The sequence below is a fragment of the Mangifera indica genome, chromosome 13 (assembly GCF_011075055.1).
Source record: "Mangifera indica cultivar Alphonso chromosome 13, CATAS_Mindica_2.1, whole genome shotgun sequence".
In the NCBI taxonomy this organism is placed as follows: Eukaryota; Viridiplantae; Streptophyta; class Magnoliopsida; order Sapindales; family Anacardiaceae; genus Mangifera; species Mangifera indica.
Window position 1 is genome coordinate 10,460,849 of NC_058149.1, and position 27,295 is coordinate 10,488,143.

General features: G+C 35.3%; 4 protein-coding genes and 1 pseudogene across 13 annotated transcripts; 4 read left to right on the plus strand and 1 right to left on the minus strand.

Annotated features, from left to right (window-relative positions):
* The first annotated feature begins 799 nt into the window (after nt 1-799).
* On the plus strand, nt 800-6,388 carry LOC123194647 (nuclear transcription factor Y subunit A-3-like). The gene is made up of 6 exons (XM_044607969.1): nt 800-1,062; nt 3,029-3,423; nt 4,653-4,765; nt 4,840-4,911; nt 5,376-5,555; nt 5,782-6,388. The coding sequence occupies exons 2-6, from the start codon at nt 3,114-3,116 to the stop codon at nt 6,142-6,144; spliced, it is 1,038 nt and encodes a 345-aa protein (XP_044463904.1). The 5' UTR covers nt 800-1,062; nt 3,029-3,113; the 3' UTR covers nt 6,145-6,388.
* Nucleotides 6,389-7,163: 775 nt separating this feature from the next.
* On the plus strand, nt 7,164-11,543 carry LOC123194645 (alpha/beta hydrolase domain-containing protein WAV2-like). Of its 4 annotated transcripts, none has more exons than XM_044607966.1 (9): nt 7,164-7,506; nt 8,263-8,298; nt 8,442-8,520; nt 8,642-8,696; nt 8,789-8,905; nt 9,919-10,083; nt 10,429-10,672; nt 11,220-11,232; nt 11,314-11,543. In XM_044607966.1, exons 1-9 carry the CDS (start codon nt 7,269-7,271, stop codon nt 11,324-11,326), a joined length of 960 nt encoding a protein of 319 aa, XP_044463901.1. In that variant the 5' UTR covers nt 7,164-7,268; the 3' UTR covers nt 11,327-11,543. The 4 variants fall into 4 exon arrangements, with proteins under 4 accessions (XP_044463901.1, XP_044463902.1, XP_044463900.1 ...); XM_044607967.1 differs by having other exon boundaries at nt 7,165-7,506; nt 11,320-11,543; XM_044607965.1 differs by lacking the exon at nt 11,220-11,232 and having other exon boundaries at nt 7,165-7,506.
* Nucleotides 11,544-12,341: 798 nt separating this feature from the next.
* Nucleotides 12,342-17,691, plus strand: LOC123194852 (PHD finger protein ALFIN-LIKE 4-like). Of its 6 annotated transcripts, none has more exons than XM_044608310.1 (7): nt 12,353-12,772; nt 12,884-12,981; nt 13,099-13,131; nt 14,079-14,307; nt 15,121-15,256; nt 16,393-16,664; nt 16,881-17,044. In XM_044608310.1, coding segments are annotated over exons 1-6 (762 nt in total). In that variant the 5' UTR covers nt 12,353-12,770; the 3' UTR covers nt 16,657-16,664; nt 16,881-17,044. The 6 variants fall into 6 exon arrangements, with proteins under 6 accessions (XP_044464249.1, XP_044464250.1, XP_044464245.1 ...); XM_044608309.1 differs by lacking the exon at nt 16,881-17,044 and adding an exon at nt 17,287-17,691 and having other exon boundaries at nt 12,354-12,772; XM_044608314.1 differs by having other exon boundaries at nt 12,342-12,772; nt 16,423-16,932.
* Nucleotides 17,692-19,296: 1,605 nt separating this feature from the next.
* Nucleotides 19,297-21,056, plus strand: LOC123194523 (annotated as a pseudogene).
* Nucleotides 21,057-21,328: 272 nt separating this feature from the next.
* Nucleotides 21,329-25,707, minus strand: LOC123194522 (protein PLASTID MOVEMENT IMPAIRED 1-RELATED 1). 2 transcript variants are annotated; one of them, XM_044607754.1, is made up of 3 exons: nt 25,468-25,707; nt 23,007-25,291; nt 21,329-22,879 (listed from the first exon to the last, which is right to left on the minus strand). In XM_044607754.1, the coding sequence occupies exons 2-3, from the start codon at nt 25,286-25,288 to the stop codon at nt 21,736-21,738; spliced, it is 3,426 nt and encodes a 1,141-aa protein (XP_044463689.1). In that variant the 5' UTR covers nt 25,289-25,291; nt 25,468-25,707; the 3' UTR covers nt 21,329-21,735. The 2 variants fall into 2 exon arrangements, with proteins under 2 accessions (XP_044463689.1, XP_044463690.1); XM_044607755.1 differs by having other exon boundaries at nt 23,007-25,707.
* Between the last annotated feature and the right edge of the window lie 1,588 nt (nt 25,708-27,295).

Consider the following 27,295-nt stretch of genomic DNA (forward strand, 5'->3'; position numbering starts at 1 on the left):
GCTTTCGTGTGTATGATGGCGTTCTTTTGAGTTGTGTTAGTCAAAATCTACGAGACTTTCCTACAAGTTATGCCTCTATTTGATTCTTATCTTACGCAAAACGACATTCACAAATATAAAAAAGCCAACTGAAATTACATAAAAACTATTCTATTCTATTGCATTTACTTTACCCTATTGTTTAATGTTGCTTTGGGATGAGGCCGGCCTGCCTTTTCATTTATTGTTTTAATTTAAAAAGAAAAAAAAAAGGTAAAGTATTTATGATTACTTGAAAACCCCGGGGGCAAATAAGTAATTTCACTCTAAATATTATTATTTAATATCTAACCATTTATTAATACAATATTATTTTTAAATTAAAAATAAAATAATATTTAATTACGTAATAATATTGCAGGCAGCATGAAATATTATTATTTAGGTCTATTTAACAGACTGTAATTTTATTTATTGCACCTATTTTCAAAGTGCATGAGTAAAAATAATATTATAATAATAAAATATTAATAGACGACAGGCTATTTTCGATATTAACTTCATTAATCAGGGTCAAACTCACGTAAAAATTTTCTAAAATTTATTACATCCTTAGAGGAGACATGAATCACACGCGTCACAAGCACGGACCAATAGAACCAAAGGTTTAGAAGGAAGGTGGGATGGGCATGAAAGAAGCGCGTGGGTATGTGAAACTCATTACAGTTTAGGGCGGCTATGGATAAAGCCAAAATGCCATTAAATTAATTAAAAATACAAAAGGGTAGGGCAGGAGGAGAAAAGAAGGAGAAGATGAAGTAGTGGTGGTGGTGGGTAGTTTATTTTGTCTTAATTAATAATGATAATATTAAAATTAAGAGAGAGAGAGAGAGAGAGGAAATGATTATTAAAAGTGTGTTAGATGGGTAGTCACAGGGTGCACAACCAAGAAACCAGAGTTGGAGTTGAAGGTTGTTTTGTTTTGGTGGGTAGAGAGAGAGAGAGTTTCATGAGAGGAGACATGCCCAAGTTCTTCCCAACACTAGCGTATTTTGCTGCTTCTTCTCTCAACTGATCCCAAAGGTTCTCACTTCTCTTCTCTCTCATTCATTCTTATTATCACCTTTCTTTTGGATTTGTTTTTTATTTTTTTTTATTCTTATTGCTTCACTTCTTCACTTGTTCTTTTGATTCTTTTCTTCCCCTTTTTTCGTTTTGTTTATTGTTAGGTGGTAGCGTAATCCAAGTGGGTTTCGTTTTGTCGGCTGTTTTTTGATTGCATGTGTCGTTTGGTATCATGTTTGTGTGAAAATAGTAAAGTTGTGATAGGTAAACTGGTAAACTTCTCATCCTGTTGATTTCTAGACTTATTGTTGTTTTGGGATGTTTTTATCTTCTACTAAAACAACCAAAATTTTATATTTCTGGAAGTGAATTTGTGACTGCCTTTTTTGCCCACTTATTGCCTGGAGTTTTTTATGAGTGAGCTTTTTGATTTTGTTTTGACAAAGTCAATGACTTTTCAACGGCTCATTGCATTTAACAAGATGCGAAGCTCTGGCTCCGTGTTTCATATGGTTGTTGGTTTGTTTGAGTTTGATTTGTTTTACACTTTGCATGTAAAAAAAAAAGCCTGCTTTTTCTCTCCTTGGTGAATAAACAAATGTATCGGCTGGGCTGTTATGTGTCAGTGTCAGATTTTCTGAGACTAGGGTTAACTCTGTTAACAGATTAAACCAGCTTGGTTAGTTTGTGTTTTGTATAAAAAAATCATCGCGAAACCCTTTCGGGGTGTTCTTAAAGTCAAAAGTTTGGATCTAAAATTGACGTTGATTTCTTGTTAGGGGCAGAGTGATCAGGTTAGCCGATGTATATCTGATGTTTTTTCTTGCTTTATTCACCAATGCATGAGATGATTGTCGATCTCATAAGTGTACTGGATTACAGGTCCGTTATTAGACATATGCTTGTACCTAGATTAAAAAGAAACAACGGATAAAAAGAAAAAGAAAACATCACTTTTGTCCCACTATTAATTCCGTGTTCTGGGATTGGTGTAGTGGTGTAAATTTTCTCTTACTTTGTTAGTGAAAGGTTTTCCATCATTTGCTCAGGCTATTATTACTTGTGTGTTTGTTTCTGTTTATTTTTTGGAACCTTTTTCTTTGTCCTCGGTATTACTGTTATCTTTGTGAGAGTAGAGCTAGCATTGTATGATCTAGGTATCCTATGGAATTTATCATGTAGTTATAATTGTTTGGCAGCATTTTTTCATATTCCCTTTAAGGGTCTTGTACTGGATGATTTCCCTTTATATAATGACATGATTGTTTGCTCATGTGGCATTTTCACATACCATAAAAGTGCACGGTGGTGTGATATATGATGTTTGGACATTTTAAATATCATTTTCTAACTTATATGAACTGACTTAAATAATTTAGTTATTGGTATCTAAGAATGATTTAGACGAACAATGTCACACCCCTTTTTTGTGGAGTACATCCTCTTTTTGGTAGCCTTAGTGCATGGTATTATGTGAAGAGTAATATTATATATACAAATAAATTGTACAAAAGTATTTATACAAACTGAGGTGGTAACATTTCATTGAGTGATTTTGACGTGAGAGAAAATGTAAACAATTATATCACCTAATCACAAGTTGTCATATTTGACTGTACAGATAAGTTTGTAAAATTTTTTATATGCATAGTTTTATTCTTAAGTGAATATTTTGTCCTAGTTGAACTATTGCATTGAAGTCAAGTTTGTGTTGATTCAGTTTTTTCGTCATCATGATTGTCTACATAACTAATTCATTTAGTCATAGAGATTCATTTGCAATTTTCTCGGATATATTTATGTGAAATATATATGTGTGTGTATATATATATGGAGAGAGAGAGAGATTCTTTGTGCAGAATTATGTATTTCTTGCTTTTTTTTTTTTTCAATATATGAACATTGCTGAATGTGAATATATGAACATATTCTTTCTCCATATAATTGAAATGCTAATTTTTTTTTGTTGTGTTGTCTTGGTTAGCTAAACCAAAGTGAGGGGTACAGAACTCTTGGCTGTTAAGGACTGTGAATTTCTGCATGAAAATATAGGACAGCTGTTGAACTATATGGCTATTCGAATTCAAGACTTGACTAAGAAAAGCTTTGATCACAGTTCTGGTCTTTCTGTGGCCCATTTCTCTGTTGGTTGCCCATCATGGTGGAATTCAAGGGAACATCAAGTTTCACAGACCTTATCCAAGAATAGTAGTCTGAAAGTGGAATCTCCACCCCATCTTTTTCATGATGGAAAGTATTTAGGTCTTCAACTAGCGGACCAGGAATCATCCTCAGCTCAATCAATTGGTCAATCTCACCGTGATGTGAGTGCTGTAGGAGGGACAAATTCTCAAGATCAATGCATTTCATCAGAATCTGGTATGGATACTTCCGGATTCACTATTTATTGGCTATTAGAAACCATTTTCTTGTCACACTTGTGTAATAATGAGAGAATTTCTGTCATACTACGCAATGAGAGAGAAAAGAGAAGAAAATTATATAATTTGGAAAGAAACTTCATTGGCTGAAGTGAAATGTGCTGTTTATTTGCATATTTTTTCATCTGTGGTTTGAATCATTCATGAGTGGCTCACAAACATTGAAGCTTTACATCCTTCTTTTCTTTTTCCAAATTTCTTCTGATAATAGGATGTTTTTGTTTCTGGTATATATTGGTTTCCATATCGGAAAATCAGAGACCTGGTTCTCTAATTACAAAACACTATATCTGTGTGATAATTTAGGCCTGGTGCTTCTGTAAATGCAGTAGTAGTCTCTCTCTCTTATTTTTTTTAAATAAGGAACCTTATTCGAGCTGCGTTGCCCCTTGGGGGTCGGACCAACCACACTAAGTAGTTAAACCTTGAGTTCATTGACTGGTCCCACAACTACTGTATCGGGTAATTCTAGGGTCTAATCTTGATATAGTGTCAGCAGGTCAGGAACCCAAGCCCTCTTTCTTGGGGATTTTATATCCTTTGTTATTTAAACTACCTCTTGGGGGCTAGTCGCACTCTCTCTCTCTCCCCCTTGCTCTCTTCTTGTTGTGCTTAACTCTTACATTGTGAAATTATGGGAGGAAATATGGAAAAGTTGAAATGTCATAGATTGTTTTAGGGGGATATCAATGTTAGGAATTAGCTTCCACATGTTTCTTCGGTAGATTGTTTGCACAAATAGAGTAGGGTATTGTCCTTGATTTTATTTTTGTCATGAAGGTTTATATTATCTCCAGAGACATTTCTATAATCTTCATACATATGCTTTTACTTTTCTGGTTTTTGTCTTTCCTTCATCCCCACATAGTTAGTAGTACCTATCCCTGGTTATCTTGTGTAACATTGGTATAGAAGCTTTGCAAAGCAGATCAGTGATAAATTGTTTGAGAAATAAAAGTACTATCTGCTTCTGTTTTCTTGTCGAAAACAGTTCATCATGGTACCTTTTCTATGATATCACAAAGTTCCATTTCTGATGACTTGAATTGATTTGCTGTGCCTTCAAGTTGATACGAGACTAAAATGTTTACTTAAACTAATGTGAAAAATAAGCTAGGCTAAGTCTAACTTAAATTTAATTAATGTCTATCTATTTCATGCATGCAGGTCAAGATGAAAGTTGCGGAAAGGGTGTTGAAGGTCAAATGAAACCTCTGTTTTTGTTGAGCAATTCTGAAATTGTGTTCAACCCAGCTCATGCTGATTATAACCAATCAATGGTATGTTGAAATGTAGTTTCTAAATTTCAGCTTGTTTGCTCGGTTGTGAAACTAAGGGTTCCCACCTATTTCAGGCTCATTCTCTATATCCTTATGGTGATCGTTACTTTGGTGGCTTATATACTCCGTATGGACCGCAAGCTCTTGTAAGTTCTACTGAGCGTTTGTATACTACTGTCCCAAGTAGTTTTATTTTGGCGATATTAGATCAGAGTGAAAGCTAATTTGCAATAGCAGTAACATTATGTGCACAAACAATGGGTACAAATTTGTACACAAATGATGATGTATCAACATGTGATTGTGTGTTGCTTTATTTTTAATTTAAAATCACTTAATCACATCAAGAAATGTCAACGTTTGTGTTTATTGTTTATGCACATGGTTTTATTATTGCAATAAATATCATTCCATGAAAAGAGATTCTATTTCTTATTACAATGTTGGAATGGTTTCCTAAAATCTGTTAAAAGGCTTAACTATGAAAGGCGATAGATAAAGCTTAGAGCCTACCTTCTCATTGGTGCTTCATTTGGTTCTAATGTATGTTCCTTATTTGACTTTCTACGGCAATTGCTTTTATGATCTTTTTGACAAAAAACAAAATCAGATCCAGCCTCATACAGGCTCCCAGATGATAGGGATAGCATCCACACGAGTCCCACTGCCCCTTGATCCTGCAGAAGATAGGCCTATTTATGTCAATCCAAAACAGTACCATGGCATACTGAGAAGAAGACAGTCACGTGCAAAGCTTGAGGCCCAGAACAAACTTGTCAAGGCTCGAAAGGTATGTATGTTTGGTTGGCATTTGATATACTTTTGATACCACAGAGTAATAGATCTCTAAGGTATTATAAATCCGAGAATTCAATACTTTTTTACGAGGAACAACAAATCTAGTATACACTAAGTAATGATAATCATCCAATAGTATCGGTGTATCTATTTACGTGAAATTATCCTTCTTCAATAGAGCCTTCATCCACTCATTTATACTTTTCAATATACCGCAGCCATATCTCCACGAGTCAAGGCATCTTCATGCTGTAAACAGGGTTCGGGGATCTGGCGGACGATTTCTCAGCTCTAAAAAGCTCCAACAGCCTGATCCAAATAGTGCCAGTGGCATTTCAGACTCTAACCACTTCCAAAAAAAGATCAGTACATCAGAATTTGAGACTCACTCGCAAACCATGGAATATGTTCCTTCAGCAACCTCATGCTCAGATATTACCAGTGTATCCAACAGTGATGTTGTTTTGCGGCAGGCTGATCGCGGGTTTGCTGGCTTCTCTGCCCACATGGGTAGTGCCATCCAAAATCGCAGTAGACTTGTGTGCAGTGGAATGCAGCACTGTGCCTCAGTTGTTCGGTGAGATCACAGCACCGGGCAGGCAATTCATCCTTGGCTTTTCTAATCTAGTTACTATGTTCAGAAAATACTCTTCCTACTGCTTCTACATTTGTTGTAGGGAAGTTTATGCGGTTGTGAAGAGAGTTTGTGTTGAATGATAATATTTCAAAATTACCATATCTGCATGTGTGAAGACTGGTAGCTCGGCTATTTACCTTACTGACGTACGTATATATATGTTTTTACCAATAATTTAGATTATACCATATCTTGTGTGAACTTTCCAAATTTACCGTCCCAATTATCTCAACCGGATAAGCTCATCATCTTCTTTAAAGGTGTAGCATTGTTTTATTCATAATCCTATTGTTGGTGAGTTCGTCTATGGTAAAATGTCTCTCTACCTACACCCACAATGTTGCATAAAAGCAAGTCTAAGTTCAGCTCATCTCCTCTGTTGATTCTACTTCTCAACTCAGTCGTAATCCTCTTGCTGACGAGTTTATCTTTGGTAAACTATCTCTCTATCTCTACCTTTGCGTTTTTACGTTACGCAATTGTTCATGTTTTTCGGTTTCTTTATTGGACCAAGAGCTAGAGATGGTGGGAATGAGACTGAAGGGAAAAAATCATTGGAATAAGAGAAGAAATCGACAGAAGAAGCGAAAGTGCCAAGCTGGTGGCAGTGGAAAAGGAGGAGCCACAGAAGATTCTAGTCCAGATGAATTTTAATTTTTAAATTTTACAATCCTAACTTTTTATAAAGTTATAAAATTTAGGGTTGCTCTTTGTAAAAAGTTTATAAAATTTGGGATAAATTATTATTTAATTTTTAATGATAATGAGTATTTCTGTCTATTTTACAAATTTTATAAAAATTTAATGAATGGGTGAGAAATGAATTTTTTGATCTTAAAGGATGGAAACGTAATTTCATCAAAATTTGGGGAAATGGCAAATATATGTAAAAAGTAGGGCCCATGCAAATGGGGACATTTCTCATATCTTTTCATGTTCTCGGTGTTTGCCTTTTACAAAGTCAATATTCAAGAACTCACACAGTTTAAAAAAAAAAAATCGAAGTACGAGCAACTGTGCATATATAAAACAGATATAGCAGCCAAAGCAAAGCGTAAAGCGACAGCAATGGTGTCGTACGTGAGTGCATTGTTATACGGAGTCGGAGGCATTGTGGTGGCCGGGATGGCACTGTTGGTCGCTTTCCAGGAGAAGCTTGTTTATGTCCCCGTCCTTCCCGGTCTCACTAAATCCTACCAGATTACTCCCGCCCGACTCCGACTTATGTACGAGGACGTTTGGTTTCGATCCTCCGATGGAGTTCGTCTCCACTCCTGGTTCATCAAGTTCTTTCCCGATTGCCGAGGTCCGATCCCTGTTTTTTAAAACTCGTTACAATTATTTTTTGAATTTATGATTAATCGTTAGGGTTTCGTTTTGAGGTGAAATTTTGGATTGGACTTGGAGTTGAGTTTTATAATTATACAAGATACACTCCCGAATTATTTAATTAAGGCCCAAATTCCGTGTGAACGAATATTCGTCAATAAGATTTGTGTGATTTTTGGTGATAGTCATTCGTGGTGTGGATCTTGTAATAATTTACTCGAACACTGTTTTAGCTGGAGCTTAAAGTTGGAAGTTGATTAGTAGCTGTAATTGAACTGTATGCGTTTAGGTTTTGACTCTGAAGAATATCGTCGGAATAGAAAATGCTTGAACTAGGGAATTTTTCTATGTGGTCACCATGAATTTCTTTTGGGTAAGTGATGTGGTACAGATGTTAAGTTTGTTATGTATTTTAAAGAGGAATGATGCATTTAATTTCGACTTTGGGTGATAATTGATTGTGTGGTAATAAATCCATGTTTGGCTGATTGGGTTAATGCCTTTTAATCATGTTGGACATTATGGTAATAATTGAAAGAATTTTTCATGAGGGTGCTGGAGAATAATAACCATTAGTATGGTAAAATTTCTGTCTCTGCGTCTATTCACAATAGTAGGTTCTTTTCTAATGAGCATTCTTATCATAAAATTGTAATATTTTGTTTATCTCTTACAATACAGTTAAAAATCGCTACTGTTCAAGGCTAAAAATATATAGCTTTTGGTTCTGCAGGTCCAACCATTTTGTTTTTCCAAGAGAATGCAGGAAGTATCCTTATATTTATCATTATACTTGGAGACTTTTGAATTAGATGTTTGTTAAATTAAATTTGCATCCCATGGACTTGATTTTGTGATAGATTGTCTCTATATCTTGTTTCTTTTGTTGGTGAACTTAACCATGACCTTTAGATATTGCTCACCGTCTTGAAATGGTTCGCATAATGATACAGAGATTGCATTGCAATGTGTTTATGCTTTCATATCGAGGGTTTGTACTCATCTATCAAAATAATATTGCCCCTGGATTTCTTTGTTTTTAACATCTGAAATAGTCATTGTGTGCTGCTCACCTAGCTAGATAGACACTAATGCTTAATTTATATGAACAGTTATGGAGCAAGTGAAGGCTATCCTTCTCAGCAGGGAATTACAAATGATGCTCAGGTGTGCTTTTCCATCAATTTAGATGTTTAATTTCTGAACACTGCTGTTTGAAATTCTAGCATTGTTCCAAATGGTATATTTTTCTCTGTTAGGCTGCAGTGGATCATCTTTATCAGAGAACTGACATTGACACATCTAGGATAGTTGTATTTGGAAGGTCACTTGGAGGTGCTGTTGGTGCTGTGCTTACTAAAAACAATCCTGATAAGGTATCACCATAGTCATACCCCTTTCCCTTTATTTATTTATTCATTTATTTCTCCAGATGGTGATGCTACTTGTTTACCAATTTTGGCATCCAAATTAATTTGGGAAGTGATTCCTTTTTTTTCTTGTTCTTTCATTCCTTCTTCCTTTTCCCCTGTATTATTACTATTGTTTACCCAATTTTGCATTTGATTTCTTATGGCAACTGATTGATATATTCAAGTTAATTTCTTTAAAGTTGTTATTGAAAGACTGGTAAACAAGTTGGAACTTGTAGTATTGGTATTGTCCTTCTTCCCTACCTTCTTTGATGAAGCTCTGCATCTGGTGGTTTAATCTTGAATCGTTGGATCTTTCTGTATGGATTGGCTGGAATAGTATCGAAGAAAATAATTTTGAAGTTTTGGTTTTAATTTGGGTTGGCCTATGGTCAGATTTTTGTACCTTTTGCTGATAATAATTCGTTGCAAGTTTGGTTGTCTTTTCAACACAAAAGTTAGGGTTTCCTTGATTGGGATGTAGGTGTTATGTATGAGATATTGACTAGCCAGTGACTCCTACACTGAATGTTTTGTGGAAGTGGCTTAAAGAAGTGAACACAAATTCTAAGCTTTTATATTTGTAGTTTCTTTTTGGAATGATTTAAGTCTACGTGCTTCATATTTTAGGAAAAGATTAGAAAGTATACAGTTTGGGGCAGGGATAAGATAGAAAAGACATGTAATACATGGCTAAAGAAAAATTTGTGGCCTATATAAAGTGGAAAAGGCCTTGTGGGGTTTCTTTTTTGGGACAAAGTTGTGCTGACTTGATTATTATAGTGTAATGCATTGGTGTCCATATCAGCTATTTGTGATAGCATTTCTTATGCCAACTGTATTTTTTAAGTAATTTTTTTCTTAATGATTTTCAAGCAAGCACTTCCCCTGCTCAAAATCTTGTTGTTTGACGTCTTATATTTTGTATGAGGGTTATGATAGGGCTCATTACTAGTTTGTCTTCCTTTGTGTTGCAGGTTTCTGCGTTGATATTGGAAAACACTTTCACATCTATTCTGGACATGGCTGGAGTTCTATTGCCCTTCTTAAAGTGGTTTATTGGAGGCAGTAGTTCAAAAGGTCCCAAACTTCTTAATTTTCTTGTACGCTCTCCATGGAGTACAATTGATGTTGTTGGTGAGGTGAGGTTTTCTGTAGAAGTTCTTGCTCTGCATAAACCCCCTATACAGAACTATATCATAAAAAAATCTGAATGACTTGTGGACATTTTATTAACCTGATCTACATGGTCATAAAATGTATTAGCTCTGTGAAATTGACAAGTGTCACATGCCTGCACTGCTATGCAGTTTTACTTTCTGATGTTATGAACTCATTTTCACTATTTATTTGCATCATCTATTAAATTTTAAACAGTACAGGGTGTTGATTCTCACCTTATGTTGTTTACTTGATATTTTCTTCACTTTGTTTACAAGTTTTCAAAAGCTTTTTCATGACTCCTAAATTAGACTTATTAACTACAGGTCAAGCAGCCGATTCTTTTTCTCTCTGGATTGCAAGATGAGATGGTTCCACCATCTCATATGCAAATGCTGTATGCTAAAGCAGCTGCTCGTAATAATCAGTGCAAGTTTGTGGAATTTTCTACTGGAATGCATATGGACACTTGGCTGTCTGGTGGTGATCACTACTGGAGAACAATACAGCAGTTCCTTGATCAACATGTTCCTGAGAAAAAAGAAACTGAATCATCAAGCAAATATACTGGTATTCTTTCTTCCCTGAATCATCTTTAGTCTTTGTGTTGCAAATCACATCAGCCAACACTTGGTGGGGTTAAGTAATAATTTTACTGATATAATATGAAAATGATCAAGGAAATAAGGAATTCATTGAATAATTTTTGGCCTCAGACTTTTAACACCAAATATGATGTTCTGTTAAGGCCATAAGTTGATGATCCATTTAAGAATCTAGTTATGTTCATTTCTGGAAGGAAGCCTTTTCGTTTAAGGCAAAATCTTTCTCTGGCACCGAGCCTTAAGAGAACAGGTTTCTTACACACACCAATCTTAAGTCAGATATGATTTTATAATGTATAGTTGATACCAAACATCTGAATTTCCTGTATTTATCGCTTTTCTTACTTCTAATGACTTACAGTAGTTCAATTTGCTATTACAAAGATAGTTTGCAATTTATAACTTTACTTTGTGCCAAACATGCTTTAATTTTTGAGTGGTCACATGGGGCATCGCTTATTACTCAGTCATCCTTTCTTCAAATTTTGATGTTTATTTCATGGTGCTTTCAGAGTTGGAGGGAAGGTGACTGTTTACATGTGAAGTTTTTGAGATTTATTAGCTGGCTTAGAACAGGACCTCAAATTGTTTCTCCCTTTTGTGAAGTTGCAGCTGTTAAAAGCACAGTATGAGGAGTTACTACCTCCTGATGAACCTTTCAGATATTTCTCTTGAAGAGTTGTTGGTTTAGCAAACTTCAGTAGTCACCAAAACGATGTGAATGTCCTTTCGAATACTGTATTTGACTTTGACATATACACTGAATTCTTGATCTCTTCTGACCAATTCATTGTATGAAATAAGAAGTCTTTGAAAATGCAGATGGTTTTCCTGTATTGATGTGTAGGGTAGACCAGACTTTTTGAACAACCAATTTTGTTCAGTGTTCAATTTATTTTGAAGAAGGCAAGTACCGTCATAAGACTGAGATAATGGAATTACCACTGGTTTTATATTTTATAAATTTTCCTTTATTGCATATAATTTACGACGGTGTCAAATTGATTTTATACGTCTGACGTTTAATTTCCCATTTTTAGTGAAAAAAGAAAAGAATTGGATTTCTGTTATATTTTAAAAAAAAAGGAGGATTTGAATGTAGGTTGCAGAAAATGTGTTGATTAAAGTTGATAGTTTGTTCGTTGTGTAGCCACATCAAGATAGGCCCATACGGTAACAGCCTTCAAAACTAAAGTGGTATTTCAGTAAATAAATGCAAAAGGGGAAGTCATTTTGGTTTTTTCGGCCAAAAGGCTTGAAATTCTAAATTCATTTATATTAATTTTTGATAATTTAAATACTCATTATTTTACTAAAATTTAATATTAAAACTTAAATTTTATCATATTTTTATATTTAATTTAAAATTTTAATAATTTTTATTTAAAATTTAAAAAATATATATTTTTCTATTAAGATTTTTTTATTTGTATAATAAAATTTTTTTAAAAAAATAACATTATAAATTTTTGATATAAGAAATTATTAAAGTTTTTATTAAAAAAAGAAAAAGGGGAATCATGAACAATGTAGTACAACAATATGCCCTGGTGTTCTTGACATTAACCAAGCCTCATGTGCGCAGGATAATACACTGCGCACCCCTGTGAGCTCCCTTTGTTTGTCGGTGCCAAAAAGATTTAAACAAAAAAAAAACTCTGGAGCTAAATCCCAGCCCAGCTCAAAGATTCAACGCGTCAAAAAGCTTAAAAAACCCAGACACGTGTACGGAAGGTACCCGATCTGACCTATCACAGATTTGTAATTGTATCAATTTACAATTTTCTGGTCTAAACGCCGGAACCCTCCCAGTCTCCAAAACCCAGTTGAGAGGCGGATTCAAATCCGTTGCAGGTGGTTCTAACTACGTAGCTGAGAATCAAAACCGAAGGATGGATGCCACGTGGATATCAGGGTCTTTATCATCCACGTCAGATAAAACAGCTTCTCTCTTGCATACTGAACTGATTGACTATATACATATTTTTTGAAAAAAAATATTTATTAATTAAAAGGAAAAATACCAACCAATCTCTCCGTCCGTGTGCTGTGCTGCTACTGAAATGTGTGTATTTTGTTCTACTCTATAAACAAGCTAAATAGATTTCCGATAATAGCAATTCTTTCTTTTGTTCATTAATCTGAATATTTTAGGAGTGTCCAAGTGTAACTGTAGGGAGATGGACGGAACACAGTACAATCCGAGAACAGTGGAGGAGATCTTCAGAGATTTTAAGGGCCGTAGAGCCGGCATGATTAAGGCTCTAACCTCTGGTTTGTTCTGTCTATCATTTTCAGTTTTTACATAGTGAATTTTTAGGGTTTTTGCCTTTTTTTTTTAAACTTATTTTTTACGTTGTAGTACTAACTTTGTTGAATTTTCTGTTTCAGATGTTGAAGAATTCTACCAGCAGTGCGATCCTGGTTAGGGTTTCTGTTTGAACTCCTTTCATGAATCTCCTTTTCCGTTAATATGTTTGACTGCTTTTTGCCTGTGTGTGGTTACTCTTTAACTGTTAGAATTGCAATGTGCTGTGACCACTCGCTAGTTTTATGTTTGTACTGAAGCTTCTTCTTCTTATCGCTTTATTCATTTCTCATGCTTACTAAAAAGCATCTCTCTATCTTTTTTCTTTTCTGTTTGGTTTGTATTTTACTTGCTTTGTGTAGGTTTTGATTTATATTTTTGATTGTATTTTTATAAAATGAGAATTATACTTGTCTAGCTAGCTCATATTGAATTCCATCTGGCCTCAGTCTTTTAAACTATTAACTAAAATGTTTAAACATGAGAAACATATGGGTTTTAGTATTTTGACACCATGAAATTGCACAAACATGACAAGAAATGAAAGTGGATATTGTTTGCTTGTGGGGGCAAGTTGCATGATGTCCACATTTTGGTGCATGTTTAATGTTCTTAACTTACATCCTTTCATAATTGAAGTAGAAATTAACTAAAAGGCTTAAATGTTTATTGGTTTTCTATATGTGTTGCCTTAGTAATGTTTCTTCTCATTTTCTTTTTCCAGTGAAATATGTGACCACATTTGTTTTAACTTATTGCATTTGGAACCTAGTCCAATTATTAAAAGCTGTTTCTTGATCATCAGGGTGATAATATTTTTATGCCAATAAGTTCATGCTGATAATTGTTTATATTTACTGTCAGTTACATGTTTATACGACTTAAGAAATCTTGGGGAACTGATTGCAATGCAATTCTTGATTTTTATGTTTGTAAAACTTTTTTTTTTCTGAAATTTGCCAGATTATTAGTGAGATTTCAATTTCATGGAGGAGTTCCATACCACTTCATTGTGTTTTGATTAGTGATAACATCATACCTGACCGAATATTATCCCTTTCAGAGAAGGAGAATCTTTGCCTTTATGGATACCCAAATGAACAATGGGAAGTCAATTTACCTGCTGAAGAAGTGCCTCCTGAGCTCCCAGAGCCTGCATTAGGTATTAACTTTGCCAGAGATGGGATGCAGGAAAAGGACTGGTTGTCTCTGGTTGCTGTTCACAGTGATGCATGGCTACTTGCTGTGGCGTTCTATTTTGGTGCCAGATTTGGTTTTGATAAAGCTGACAGGTAGACATCTCTATTCCCTACGCTCTTCTATATTATGTCCTCAAATCGTTTCTATTTTTTTTTTTTTTAAATTAGTTACCTCTCCTCAACCATTAGGAAATTGATGTTATGGTTTAAATTCAATAAAATCATCAAAGTTGGAGGCAGTTTAATCTTATTTGGATGTAAAGTGCAAACTTTGGAACTCATTTACTTTGTCTAAATAATATTAAAAAGTTGATAATGGAAAATGTAGTTGAGTTCATTACTTGTAGAAAGTATATATTTTTGTCATTGTTTTATATTTGTGGTAACAATTTATAATACAAGTAGAAATCTATCGGCATAACCAAACTTTTGGAAAATAATATCTGGCAATGATTAATTTTCTTCACTGCAAAATTTTCATTTTTGGACTGTCAAATCACATTAATCAATTTGTACTATCTGGCATATAACTATTGATTATTAAGTATATCTGTAGTTTGTCTATTTGATTTTGGACTTCAGCTCTAATGAGATTATTTCTTCTTCTTTTTTCAATTTTTTTCTTTTTCCCCATATTAAGTTGCAAGCAATGGGTTAAAACTTGTAAACTGTCTCAAAATAGCTTACGTTTAACATATCATTTTGTTTGAATTGAGAAGAAACACTGATAAGAATTGAGTAGTTGAGTTCTGTTTTTTCAAATCAAACCTGTTATATTTTGTGTAAACTTTTGTTCAGTGCTGGTTGGTTGGCTATGATGAATTAAGGCAGTATATGGTAGCTTGATGTCACTGATTTGTATTATAGTGTCCTGTCATCTAGCAATAAGATGTAATCATTTTGCAGGAAACGTCTCTTCGCTATGATAAATGATCTTCCAACAATTTTTGAGGTTGTGACTGGAAGTGCAAAGAAACAGGCAAAGGAAAAGTCAGCAGTTTCAAATCACAGCGGTAACAAATCCAAGTCAACCTCAAAAGGGGTAAATGAAGCAAAATTTGTCCTCACTCCTTTAAATTTCAAGTAAAACAGATGTGGAATACTTGTTATATAGTCTTGAGTTTTGATGTATCTTGGTTTTATTCATTTTTCGCCAAGGATTGTTGGATTGAGAGGAATTTAAGATGTATGACCATAGTTGTATAACCTGATCAAGGTTACATGGTTTTATAGTGAATATCTTAGACTGAGAAGAGCAGGAGTGTGATATTGAGTCTTGGGCTGGCCACAATAAGTAAAAATGGAAAATGGTAGGTTTATTCCTCTAGATAGGCAGGGTCAGATCTGGGTAATGATTTTACGGTGATATTTTGATATAATCATGAAGATAATTATTTGTTGCATGCGTATTTTATTATTTTATGTATTATGCCACATGAATATGCTTTTTGGGGCCAAGTTTAGGATCCCTTTTTTTTCTGTTTCCTAAGTTCCAATTGTTTTTATATTAGCGATGGAAATAACTTTCTGTCTCTACTATTTTTAATATCTTACCTGGAATTCTGATATCTTTTGAGGGTTAATTCTGAGAATGGTGCTTGAATGGGTACATTGGTGCCCATTGATTCAATAGTGTCATTATACCTTTAGTGTCAGGAGAAATGAATGCAGTAAGATGGTTCATAAATTTTAAACAAATACATTTAACTTGGAGTGCACAAGATACTGACAAAAGAACTTCAACTGGAGTTGTATAGTTCAATTTGATTTATCAATATTATTGATAGATGTGCTGCTGTGTTATAATTGTTGAGTAGTTTATATGGACATTTCTTTTCCTTAGTTGTAATGCCAGATTTATAGTTATCTGCAAGATTCTCTAGGGTCCGATCCAAGATCTGGCAGCATACTTCAGATCTGCAGGTCTCGTAACCTATCATATCAACAAGGATACTCATATATATGCAGATCTAATTTTATGCTAGTTAATATATGTAATATTCAACTGTGAATAGAGGAACATGGGTATAGGCAATTAATTAGCAGTAAACGAAGCTTAAATGGATCTAGTAGATAATTCATATTTAGCTGTATATTAAGAACTCCTCTTTCATTTATGTGTGATCTTGTTCTCATGTCTTTGTTGCATTATTATTTCCTTGATGAATACAACTACAGCGTTCTTCTGAATCTGGCAAATTGTCAAAGAGTGTACAGCCAAAGGAGGATGATGAGGGATTGGATGAGGAGGATGAGGAAGAGCATGGAGATACCTTATGTGGGGCATGTGGAGAGAACTATGCAGCAGATGAGTTCTGGATTTGTTGTGACATATGTGAGAAGTGGTTCCATGGAAAATGTGTGAAAATCACTCCAGCCAGGGCTGAGCACATCAAGCAGTACAAGTGTCCTTCCTGCAGCAACAAGAGAGCTCGGCCTTGATACAAGAGGTGGGTTTATCTTGTGTAAATTTCTCATGCTCAAATCAGCTAACTATTTAGTTAGTCAGATTTTCTGTGTTATGCCATGTTTGTCAGCATGTTGTATTGAGTACTTGGTGTCAGAGACTATATCATTGGGATATGTTAGTGTTAACAGTTTGCAGGTTCTGAACATGTCTTGTATTTAGTCTGAATTGAACTGGGATATGTATTTCTGCTGTCTAGGAATTCCTTTTCCATCCTTCAGGTGAAGAATGCTCTAATTCCACGGACTCTACCCCTTATTTTTAGTAAGGCTGATGATCGTGTTTGTTAAACTGAAAGTCACATGCAGTCTATCATTCATCAATGTGGAATTGAATTGATTGCTCCTGTTTTTTGGTTTCAAACAGTTTTTTTTTTTTCTTCCCGATTCCTATCCTGTGTCCTATATAAAGGTGTAATAGGAATAGCTCTGAAGTCCTTGTAAGGGTGCAAAGCATTAGTTCCCAAGAAATTGTCATCTGAACTGCAAACCATTCTGTTTTTTTTTTTCTTTTTCTTTTATGGCCTTGTTTATTGTGGAGGTTCACAGGAGAATTTCTGATTCATGATGTATAACGTTTATTTATCTTTGGTTTGGAGAGAGAAGATGATTGAGGCAGAGGCAATGATGAATGTGAAGGCAGGCAGGAGTTGTGTTATATGGAGTGGAGGAAAGGACCCTAGTGCGATGGCTTGCTTGCTTTTTTATAGCAAAGCATTATTGCTTGCTTTCCTTTAGAGTGGAGTGGTGGGGGAGAGAAAAGATATAGCAATCATGTGACAAGGACTGGTTGGGAATTCATGGGGATATCTACATGCATAATTTGCCCCACTATGTCTGTAGTGCCGTAGTGGTCACCTGCTTTTATTGTTGAAAAAGGTAGAAAATTCAATTCCTTATTTGGTACTGGTTCCAGGGGGTGACGTGCCTGAAAATATTATGGCGTTTGGTGTGAAAATGTTTTATTATTTTGAGAATCAGTAGAAATAAATTATTATTATATTTAATAAATTTGATAAAAATAGATAAATATAATTAATTATTATGTTTGATTAGAGATAATAAAAGAACATTAATATATTATTTTATTTTAATATTTTTTATATAATTATTTTAAAATATTTTTTATATTTATTATATTAATTAAAAATGAGATAATAAAAGATTATTGAATATTTTATTATTAATAAGTTAATTCAAATAATATGAATAATAAAAAATAGCGATTTGAACAATCTTTGCATCCGCTCAGCTAAACTTCCCGTTATTCATTTTCTATATATTATTATCGTAATTCCGTAATTTGTAATGATCATAATTCAATAATGGTTCAAGTACGATTGAAATCTTGGAGGTCGTATATCAAAGCCCATTCTTTGGTTCCTCACCATTCATTAAACTTTTAGACCACCTTAGCCTTGTGTCGGCCCATTTTAAATACCTTCCAAATTTTAAGCACTTCACAGTTATGGTTGAGAGAAGAAGAGAGTTTTTTAACCTTAGGATTGAGGGAGAGAGTTCTTGTATTATAAATTAGATAAGAAAAATGACAACCTCAATTCACACCTATATATGGTTGGTTAGCTTGCTCTAAGTATTGCATGTTGATTGCTGCTTTATCCAATCAATGGTGAGTGTGAAATTCCAGAATAAAGATCTCAAAATTTATCCGTAAAGAGTAACTTGAATGATAAAAGAATGAGATTCTAAACATGAGAAAGGGTTCAAATACTTTTCAATGACATTTCAAGATTATTGATTTACCTAATATAATGATTGTAGAATCGATCAATACATCCAGAATTGTATTTTTCTCGTTAGCAAAAAAATAAAGGCCAAAGGACTATTTCCCATCCAAGTTTAGGTGTTATTTCAAAGTTACACCCATGAGGCTTGAAAAACTCGAAGTCCCATGATGTAATTTTCGTTAAAATTTTTTATTAGAAGTAGAGGTAAAATCGTTATTTTACTAATAATATTATAAAATTATAAAATTTATTATATTTTCTCCCATAATTTTTAAAAACTAACAACTTCACTTTTATCTAAAGTTTTCTAACTTTGAAAAGTCACATTTTTCCCCCAAATTTTTTCTTCACATCTCCGACCACTATCTTTAGCGCCGACGACCTCTTCTCTCCACTCTAAATGGTTAGTCGACACATGTAAACAGATTTGGAAGAGATTACAGATCTCTTCGTTGATAAAGAGATCTGAAATCTCTTCGTTGTCGATGAAAAGATTGGGTTTCAGATCTCTTCATCAATGAAGAGATCTAGAATCTCTTTGTCGTCAATGAAAAGATTTGGAATCTCTTTGCCGACGAAGAGATCTGGATTTTTTTGACTATGAAAAGACTTCATTGTCGTCTTCCAGATTGCTGGAGAAAGTGACTGAAGGAGAAGAAGAAAGTTCTAAGGTTTTGGGGAGAGGGGGAATGTAATTTTTCAAAGTTAAAAAACTTTAGGAGGGTGAAATGTTAGTCTTTCAAACTTAATAGAGAAAAATGTAATAAATTTTATATTTTTTTAATATTATTAATTAAATAACGATTTTACCCCTGTTTCTAACCGAAAATTTTAACCCTAATTGGTCAATAGGTAAGACTTCAGGTTTTTCAAACCTCATAGATGTGACTTTGAGATAACACCTAAACTTGGGTGGGAAACAGTCCTTTGGCCAAAAATAAATGCCCAAAACTTCCATCCTCTCGCTAGTTGCTTTGACCAATCTCATTCAGCAGCCCTTTCGCACTTCACTCGCCACCATAAATTCATGCCTCTACTTCCTTCTCAATCTCATTTAAACTCCTCCATAACTAAACACACTAGTACTTTTCCTTCGACTTAAACTATAGACTTTCTAGCAATGGCCATCAATGAGTTCGCCTATTCACTTACCCCAACTCTTTGTATCTCAGAAATTTTTCATATTGCAACACCACTACATTGGAGAAACTCTGCGGAGGCCCTCCAATGTCCCCGTTTTGACCAAATGTTGTCACAGTTTTCCCTAGGTTCGAGTCTCACTGTTGCTAAGCCACGCATAAACCAAAGTGAAAGCTAACCTTGATGGGGCTGTTTCTCTTGACCGAGTGGCCAAAACTACTAATTGGGTTGCTGAAAACATCTCTCGCCAGACAGATCCGTATGCTGTTACCACTGGCACTGGTCTCAGTGCCACTTCGCATACACACACCAACAAAACTGCAGACCTTCAACGGAGCTTATTTGTTTCCTTAATGCTGGAGTGGTTGCTAAACGAGATCTTCCTTCTAGTCATGCAAAGGCGGCAATGCTTGTTCACTCATGCAAGGTTATTCAAGCATACAGTGCAAGATTCTCGAAGCAATAGCCAAGCTTATGAACAGAAGTTTGATCCCCAGACTAGAGGGACTATTACTGCTTCAGGTGATCTTGTGCCATTTTCTTATATTGCTGGATTGATAATAGGTCGCCATATTTCCAAGCTGTTGAAGCTTTGAAGAGAGCTGGTATTCCGGCTCCTTTCCAGCTGCCAGCAAAGGAAGGTTTAGCTCTTGTCAATGGAACAGCCATTGCTTTAGCTGTAGCTGCAACAGTTTGTTTTGATGCAAACATATTGGCTATTCTTTCAAAAGTTCTTTCTGCTTTGTTCTGTGAAGTCATGCATGGCAAGCCAGAGTGAATACATGAAAAAAGTTGTGAAACAATCCGTCGGCCAAGTTATAAAGAAGACCCTTTACATTTCAGTACTGGACTCTGGATTTTCACAGAAACAACTCTTACAGGTTGTCGAACAGCAACTGGTATTCTTCTATCGCAACAATCCCACCAACCCTAATTATGCCTTTCTGCCAAAGCTACAAGAAGTACTCGCTGCAAAAGCATTTCCAGGTTCTAAAGCCAATGAAAATGGCTAGTAAATTTTCAAGTGAATTCCGGTATTTATGGAGGAACTGAAACCAAGACTAGTAGAAGAGATATCAAAAGCAAGGGAGAGGTTTGACAAAGGAGATGCTTCAATAGCAAATAGGATTAAGAAAGGCAGAACACATCCCATATATAGCTTTGTGAGAGGAGAAGTGGGCACTGAGCTTCTGAGTGGCGCCAAAAAGGTGAGTCCAGGGGGAGATACTGAGAAGGTTTACAAGGCCGTCAACTGCTTGAGCAATTGGAAGACAAACTATTTTGTCCCAGAGAAATTATAATTCTATCTGTGGAGAAGAATTAGTTAATGTAGGGGTCTCTGTTTCTTCACATGCAAGATGAGGAATAATGTGTTTTTATGGATAAAATAACAGTCAATCACATCATGACACATCATCTGTACACAAAAAAAATATATATATATAACATTACTCGTGGAATTAAATGAGTCCTGATAGATTGAGAAAATATACACAGAGAATTGGCAAGACAGGAATTAGATGAGGAGGCCATGACCATTTGATAGTCAACAACAGGGTGTACGCCGAAAATTCTCATTCTGAAAGACATTGAAGAATAATCTTCCTTAATTGATTCAGATATTTCATCTATAAATCACGAGAGAGAAAGTTATATAGTTAGACAGTATAACTTATCCGGTCAGGATAATATTCAATTATTCTAATAATAATGAATAACCTTTGTGGTTAAAAAATCCCTTCTGTTGCAACAAAGAAAGAGGACAAGAAAAAAGGACTTGAAATTTTCTGCAAATATAAACTCTACATTATTCTTGCAAGCAAACAGAAATGGTTGTAGGCATGATTACACAACATGTAAGTATACAAAACAGAAAGGAAGATACACCAAAAACATTCGTCTTTTACCTTGTATTGCACAGACAAATATTGGTTGACCATTTCTTCTCAAGTAAATACAAGACGAGCACCACCGGCAGAACTCTCGTCTACTGAGTCCATTGCTTTTAACAACTCCATCTCATGTATGTAAAGACTATAAGACCTCACCATTTGAAATACCCAGTTCAGCAACTCTCTTATCCGCATGGAACTATTTTCATCGAAAGGGTTAAGCATGTTTCATGCAGATGCCAATGTTTCCAGCAATATTCAAATGCATGTGCAATTTACTGCAACCTAATAGTTTCATTTGGGAGAATAATATTGGGATTCCGTTTATGTGGATTGAGTGCTGCTAATTCCTTCCATTTAGCCCCAGTACCATGAATACGAGATGAGATGCTCCACAAAGCATCACCAGGCTGAACCTTTGTAGTCAGAGGAGTTGAAGACTTTGAAACAGTCTTTGACTTCATAAATGGATGCTTACTGGTCTTCCCCATTCCATTAGCAAGCAACCAGCGAGACCCTGATTGTTGTTGGGTTTTGTTGCCCCAAAGCTTCTTCTTTTCAGGCTCTGTCTTCAGACCTGCAACATGGACTTCAGTGATTTGAAACTGCGGAATGCCTTCCTCTTCAGAGACTTTTTCTTCTTTTGTGTCCTTTGCTTTTGAGTCAGTCTCATCGTCCTCTGCACTGTCATTCCTCACCTCTGGTACCTTGCAATATATTTTTGGCTTTGGTGGGACAAAAACTCTCTCTACCTGAATAAGAGAAAGCATTGGTGCACCAACCGGTTCATAATTCCTCAAAGGATCACGAAGTTGCACCATCAGTGCTACTGTGAAGTTATTTCCCAATAAACCATACTTTCTCCCAGATCCTTTCCCCCGCCTTTTCTCCCCTTTTGACCCTCCACGAATCAAGTCCAAGGAAGTAGCATGATGGGCAGCAAGTAATTTTGAAGTCCGCTCACTGATTTGGTCTTCATCATAAATTTCACCAGAATCCATCCTCATCCATTCATCAAGAGTTAGTGAAAGACCCATTAATCCATCTACTTCATCACAATTTTCTTTTATATCCATCAATTGCAACCCACCAGTTCCTTCCAAACCAAGTGACCCAGTCATGTTCACCCTGCCCTGGAGGGCAGAAATTTCCCCAATAGATTGTGCACTGATGTTTGAAGGTGCATCTTCATCTGACATGCCAGATTGTATTCTCAACCCCTCCATTGAAAGTGCTTCAATCTTATCCATAGCCAAAGGAGCAAGATCCTCTAAGGATACATATTCCGAACAAATTTCATTGCCTGCTGAAGTTGAACCAAGCTTACTGGGTCTGGATCCAGATGATGTTCCATTCACTTTCTTCTGCAAATCTGAAAAGTCTTGCCGAACCTCTGATTGGTGGTGCAATATGTACTGGCTGTGACAGGGAACAAATAATATGTTATATATTAAAGGAATAAAAAAGGAAAACAGCTTATTTACAAAAATAATTTTGAGAAAAAGAGCGCATTCTTTTTTAACTCTGTAAGGAAGAGCTAACAAACCTCTCAAGTCCCTCTAGCATTGGTGCAGCTTCCCATGCCACTTGCTGCATTGTCTTCCCAGTTATATCTTCCAAAGGCATTAATTTATTCGCCTGCATTGAGAGCTTCTCAATTCCAACAGATGCCAGTTGCTGAAGTATCTCCATTACACTAGAACCCATATCTGCAGGTACTACAACAGGACTTGAGACCTGCATGATCAAGCTCCCGCCACTTTTAGCGTTGTTGAAGAGTGAAGGATTCATAGACCTCAAAAATCCTCCATTTTTTGTCTGAAGAAATGGGCCCATTCCTTCCCCAAGTGGAGGCAATTGATATGGCTCTTCTGGAGGCAAATCAATAGGACTACCAAACCCACTAGAGCTTTCGGTTGGAGAACTTTGGAAGACCTTTTCATTCAGTCCCCACTCACGCATTAAGGCTTCTGTCTCCAAATCTTCCAACATTGTGGCCTTCCTTTTGCTCTTTAAATCCTCAGTTGAAATCCAAGATTCCTCAGCAGCTTGAACTACAGATGAAGGCTCAAGATCCTCAGACAAAATTCCACTCTCAGACACAGCCGGAGCATCATAGACAAATTCTGTTTGGTCTTCATCACCTAGACCAAAATCAAACAAAGAATAACCACCAGCAAGAGCGTCTTTCTCAAACTCCCTTAACAAGCGCTCTCTCGGAGACTCTGGCTCACTCTCAGAACTCAAGCCAAATGGACTATGCTCAATCCCCAGCATATCCAAGAATTCAGTTGCCACAGATGCAGTAACATCATCCAAGCTATGTGACCTCCCAAAACCAATCACCTTATGATCACTATCAATTTCTATGTGATTCTGTGGCTGTTCAGGAGAATCCGCAGTTTCTAACACCAAATTAGACACACTGACCAAAGCTGAATCCAAGTCTTTCATCAATAATTCTTTGGAGTATGTGTCATTCTCTTTGGAACAGTAATAAGATCCCACTACCTCATCCATGTCACTGACTTTGTCCTCATCCTGGTAAATCTTTCCCTCTTTAAAAGCCGGTGCAGAAGTGTCAACTTCATCTACTTCAGAACTTTTTAAGGTAAAACTAGAAGCAATCTTCACAGTAAGTTCTGGAGATTTTATATGTTCCTCTGCCGATGATAATATCCCTTGTTCAATTACAGAGAACTCATCTTTGCATTCGTTATCAACATTTTCTCCTCCAGAGACAGACATCTGATATGACTGTGGTTTGATGGGCTCAAGATGATGTTCAGAAGCCGAATCAAGTTCAGGTCTATGATCATTTGATGGATCCAACTTTTCTTCATCAAATTTTTTATACAGCATCTGCACTGAACTGGCAAGCTCTGACCTTGATGTTGGCAAAACTTCATGCAGATCTTTGATGTCCTCCATGGATTGAGTTGAGGAACGAGACAGCTGATTAACTTTACCAGGAATGCTTCCAATCTGCTGCATTGAGTTCTTGGCATTATGCACACCAAATTTAGTAATCGACTTTATCATACCCAAGTTATTCTGCTTCACATTCACCAGCTCGTGACGACTCTTATTATTTCCATTGGGAATTGTATTAACGCCAATTACAGTATACCCAAAACTAACATTCATTGTAGCACCTTTAGCCTTCCCCGATAACTTAAAACTAGTAGTCCACTTCCCGGAGCTCTTCTCATCCTCCAATTCTTCCAATGTAAGAGGCAGCAACCTTGTGAGATCAACCCGATGCTTCCCTAGATCTAGTTCTGGTGCTCCAAGCACAGAAGCATAGAGCAAAAAATGCTTTGCCTCGTACTTTGCTGAATGATGGGGTCCATTCCTACTGCCATAAACTAAGCAAGTGTGTGTCAATTTCTCTTCAAACTCAACTGTTCCATCAAGAACCTTAGCTGGATGAGTCTCCGAACTGCCATCCCGCCTCTTCCAGTGAACAAGAAGACTAACATCATTAAAAATCTGGGGCAAACCTTCAATAGAATGGACTTGGAGAGAGAAACAACAATTAAACCTACGATTTTTAACACCAGAGAATGCCTTTAATGGCTTCCAGTTCCAAATGGACTTCTTGTCCTTGATAGATGGATCCTCATTATTGTATTTCAACTTCCCTTTGGCATCAGGCAAAGGGGCTTTCCCAGCTGATTTGGAGCGGTTATTGTTAACAGAACTCGAGCTTTTTACAGGATTTTTCTCTGAATAAAGAGCTTTGCTTATAGCTTCGATCTCATTCAACAACTTCAAACTATTTGTCCCTTCACCTATCTTCTTCCGAGCTTCAGCTTTTGACAACATCGTCTTTATTTCCAACAAAATTTTAAATGAATCACAATCAAATTAAAAAGAATCCACTACTATAATTAAATAAGATTCTCACAAAACTACATAATTCAAATTCCCAAAGTAAATATAATTTATGAAACCGATAATCTATACAATCCGTGTAAAAAATTAAATTTAAAAAAAAAAAAAACCTGATTGAGCTTGCAGAGAATCGAAATTGACTGACAATAAACCCTAAACTAATGAATCATAGACATCGTCCCTCTTCCAATCTAAAGAGAAAAAGTGAAGTGGAAGTCGAAGCTGAAAAAAAATACAGAAGAGTAAGAAAGGGTAGAGAGGAGATGGAGATGGAGAGGTTTGAGAGTCCAAGAAAGAGTTGTTTTGTCTTTGAAATGCCGCTGCCTGCCCTCAACCCGTTTCAAATAATTTCTGTTTGTCTTACATACCTACGAGTATTTATCATCTTTAACAATTAATTAACTAATTAATTCATAGTTAATACAAAATTTTGACGCAATTTAAATTAGCAATATTCATTTATTTTTTAATAATATATTATTATATAATTAAATATTATTTTATTTTTAATTTAAAATTATTTTTACATTTAATTATATAGTAAAAAATTAAAATCTATTATTTTAATCCAAGCAACAGAGGCAATAATTGATTGCACATGATGTAATATGACCAAAGATTGTTTTACTTATTATACCATGGTTAACTGTTTGGCAACCTATCTATGGCTTAGCTGTCCCATTTTGTTCTTAAGATTTTTCCTTGTTTTTTTCACTCAATCCCTGAAAACCTTAAATCTAATAATTAAAAATTTATTTATATTATTATATGATTAGATATTATTTTATTTTTAATTTAAAATTATTTAATTATATAAAAATATTTATAAATTTATATTTATTTATATATTTAAAATAAATATATATAGATTTATTGATAATTAAATTATGTAACCATATCTTATGCATGCATGTATCTGTATTTTGAGGCACTTTTATTAACATAATTTAATTATGCTTAATATTGATATTTGTTTAATTAAACCCAAATGTTTAAAGTTTTGAACTTACGTTACTTGCGTTTGCTTATTCTCTTCTCCACCCACTCGAGAATCATGTTCACAACTTCCAAAGGCAAAGGTTTGAATTTGCCCAAATCGAGATGCTTCCATGACATGACATGATATAAAATTCATCGTTGGTGGGGTCGTGGCCACTGGCCCACTCTCAAAGTTCAAAAAGACGCGCCAATCAAATTTGTTTGGCAGGCCCTATAATTTCCATCAAACAAAATATGACCCCGACCCGAGCTACTACTTTTACGGTTTACTAAAGAATAAGCCTTAAAGATGCTTTTCTTGACAATCAAAAAAGGCAAAAGATGAAGGAGAATAAATGCGCTCTTTTAAGTTTTAAGATGAAAAAACCAGTTTGAGGATACTTACAAGATAAGAAAATTCGGACAAATTGAAACGTAGCAGAAATAGAACCAATTCACACCAAAAGCTGCCGCAGGTCCATAGTTTTGTTCCACCGCAAAACTCTTCACGCCAACCCTGTTGTTTCTTCTTGCTAGCAGGGGCTGAGGATTTTGATGGCAGGAGGGAGTTTTGAGCAAGAAGAAACAATATTAGCATCTATTGAAGAGATAATAGATGGGTGAAGTTGGGGCGAAGTGAGAGTCAGGACTTACTTCGCTCTGGTGGTTTTCTGCCAAGCCCAAAAATGTCTCAGTCTATTTGTGCAAAGGTTGTGTCCTAAGAAGAGGCAAGCATTGATCGAGAACCTAATAGACAAATCACGGAAACTTCGAAAATCCAAAAATTCTAACATCGTTATTTTGAATTTAAGAAAAAATTTATTTATTTAATAATTGTATATATTTTTGGATGTGTTAAATTTATTTAATAATTTTTCACATGTATTTCAAAATTAAGAATGATAGGAAATAATGAAATATCTTACTTCACGATTTTGGAGACAATTTTGTGAATATTCC

Coding starts and splice junctions, on each gene's coding strand:
- LOC123194647 (XM_044607969.1), top strand. CDS start 3,114: ATGGCTATTCGAATTCAAGACTTGACTAAGAAAAGCTTTGATCACAGT. Junction 4,912..5,375: donor CGTATGGACCGCAAGCTCTT/GTAAGTTCTACT, acceptor AAACAAAATCAG/ATCCAGCCTCATACAGGCTC. Junction 5,556..5,781: donor AACTTGTCAAGGCTCGAAAG/GTATGTATGTTT, acceptor AATATACCGCAG/CCATATCTCCACGAGTCAAG.
- LOC123194645 (XM_044607966.1), top strand. CDS start 7,269: ATGGTGTCGTACGTGAGTGCATTGTTATACGGAGTCGGAGGCATTGTG. Junction 8,299..8,441: donor TTTCCAAGAGAATGCAGGAA/GTATCCTTATAT, acceptor CATGACCTTTAG/ATATTGCTCACCGTCTTGAA. Junction 8,521..8,641: donor TTTATGCTTTCATATCGAGG/GTTTGTACTCAT, acceptor TTATATGAACAG/TTATGGAGCAAGTGAAGGCT.
- LOC123194852 (XM_044608310.1), top strand. Junction 12,982..13,098: donor GATTAAGGCTCTAACCTCTG/GTTTGTTCTGTC, acceptor TTTCTGTTTCAG/ATGTTGAAGAATTCTACCAG. Junction 13,132..14,078: donor CTACCAGCAGTGCGATCCTG/GTTAGGGTTTCT, acceptor TATCCCTTTCAG/AGAAGGAGAATCTTTGCCTT.
- LOC123194522 (XM_044607754.1), bottom strand. CDS start 25,288: ATGTTGTCAAAAGCTGAAGCTCGGAAGAAGATAGGTGAAGGGACAAAT. Junction 22,880..23,006: donor ATGCTAGAGGGACTTGAGAG/GTTTGTTAGCTC, acceptor TCCCTGTCACAG/CCAGTACATATTGCACCACC.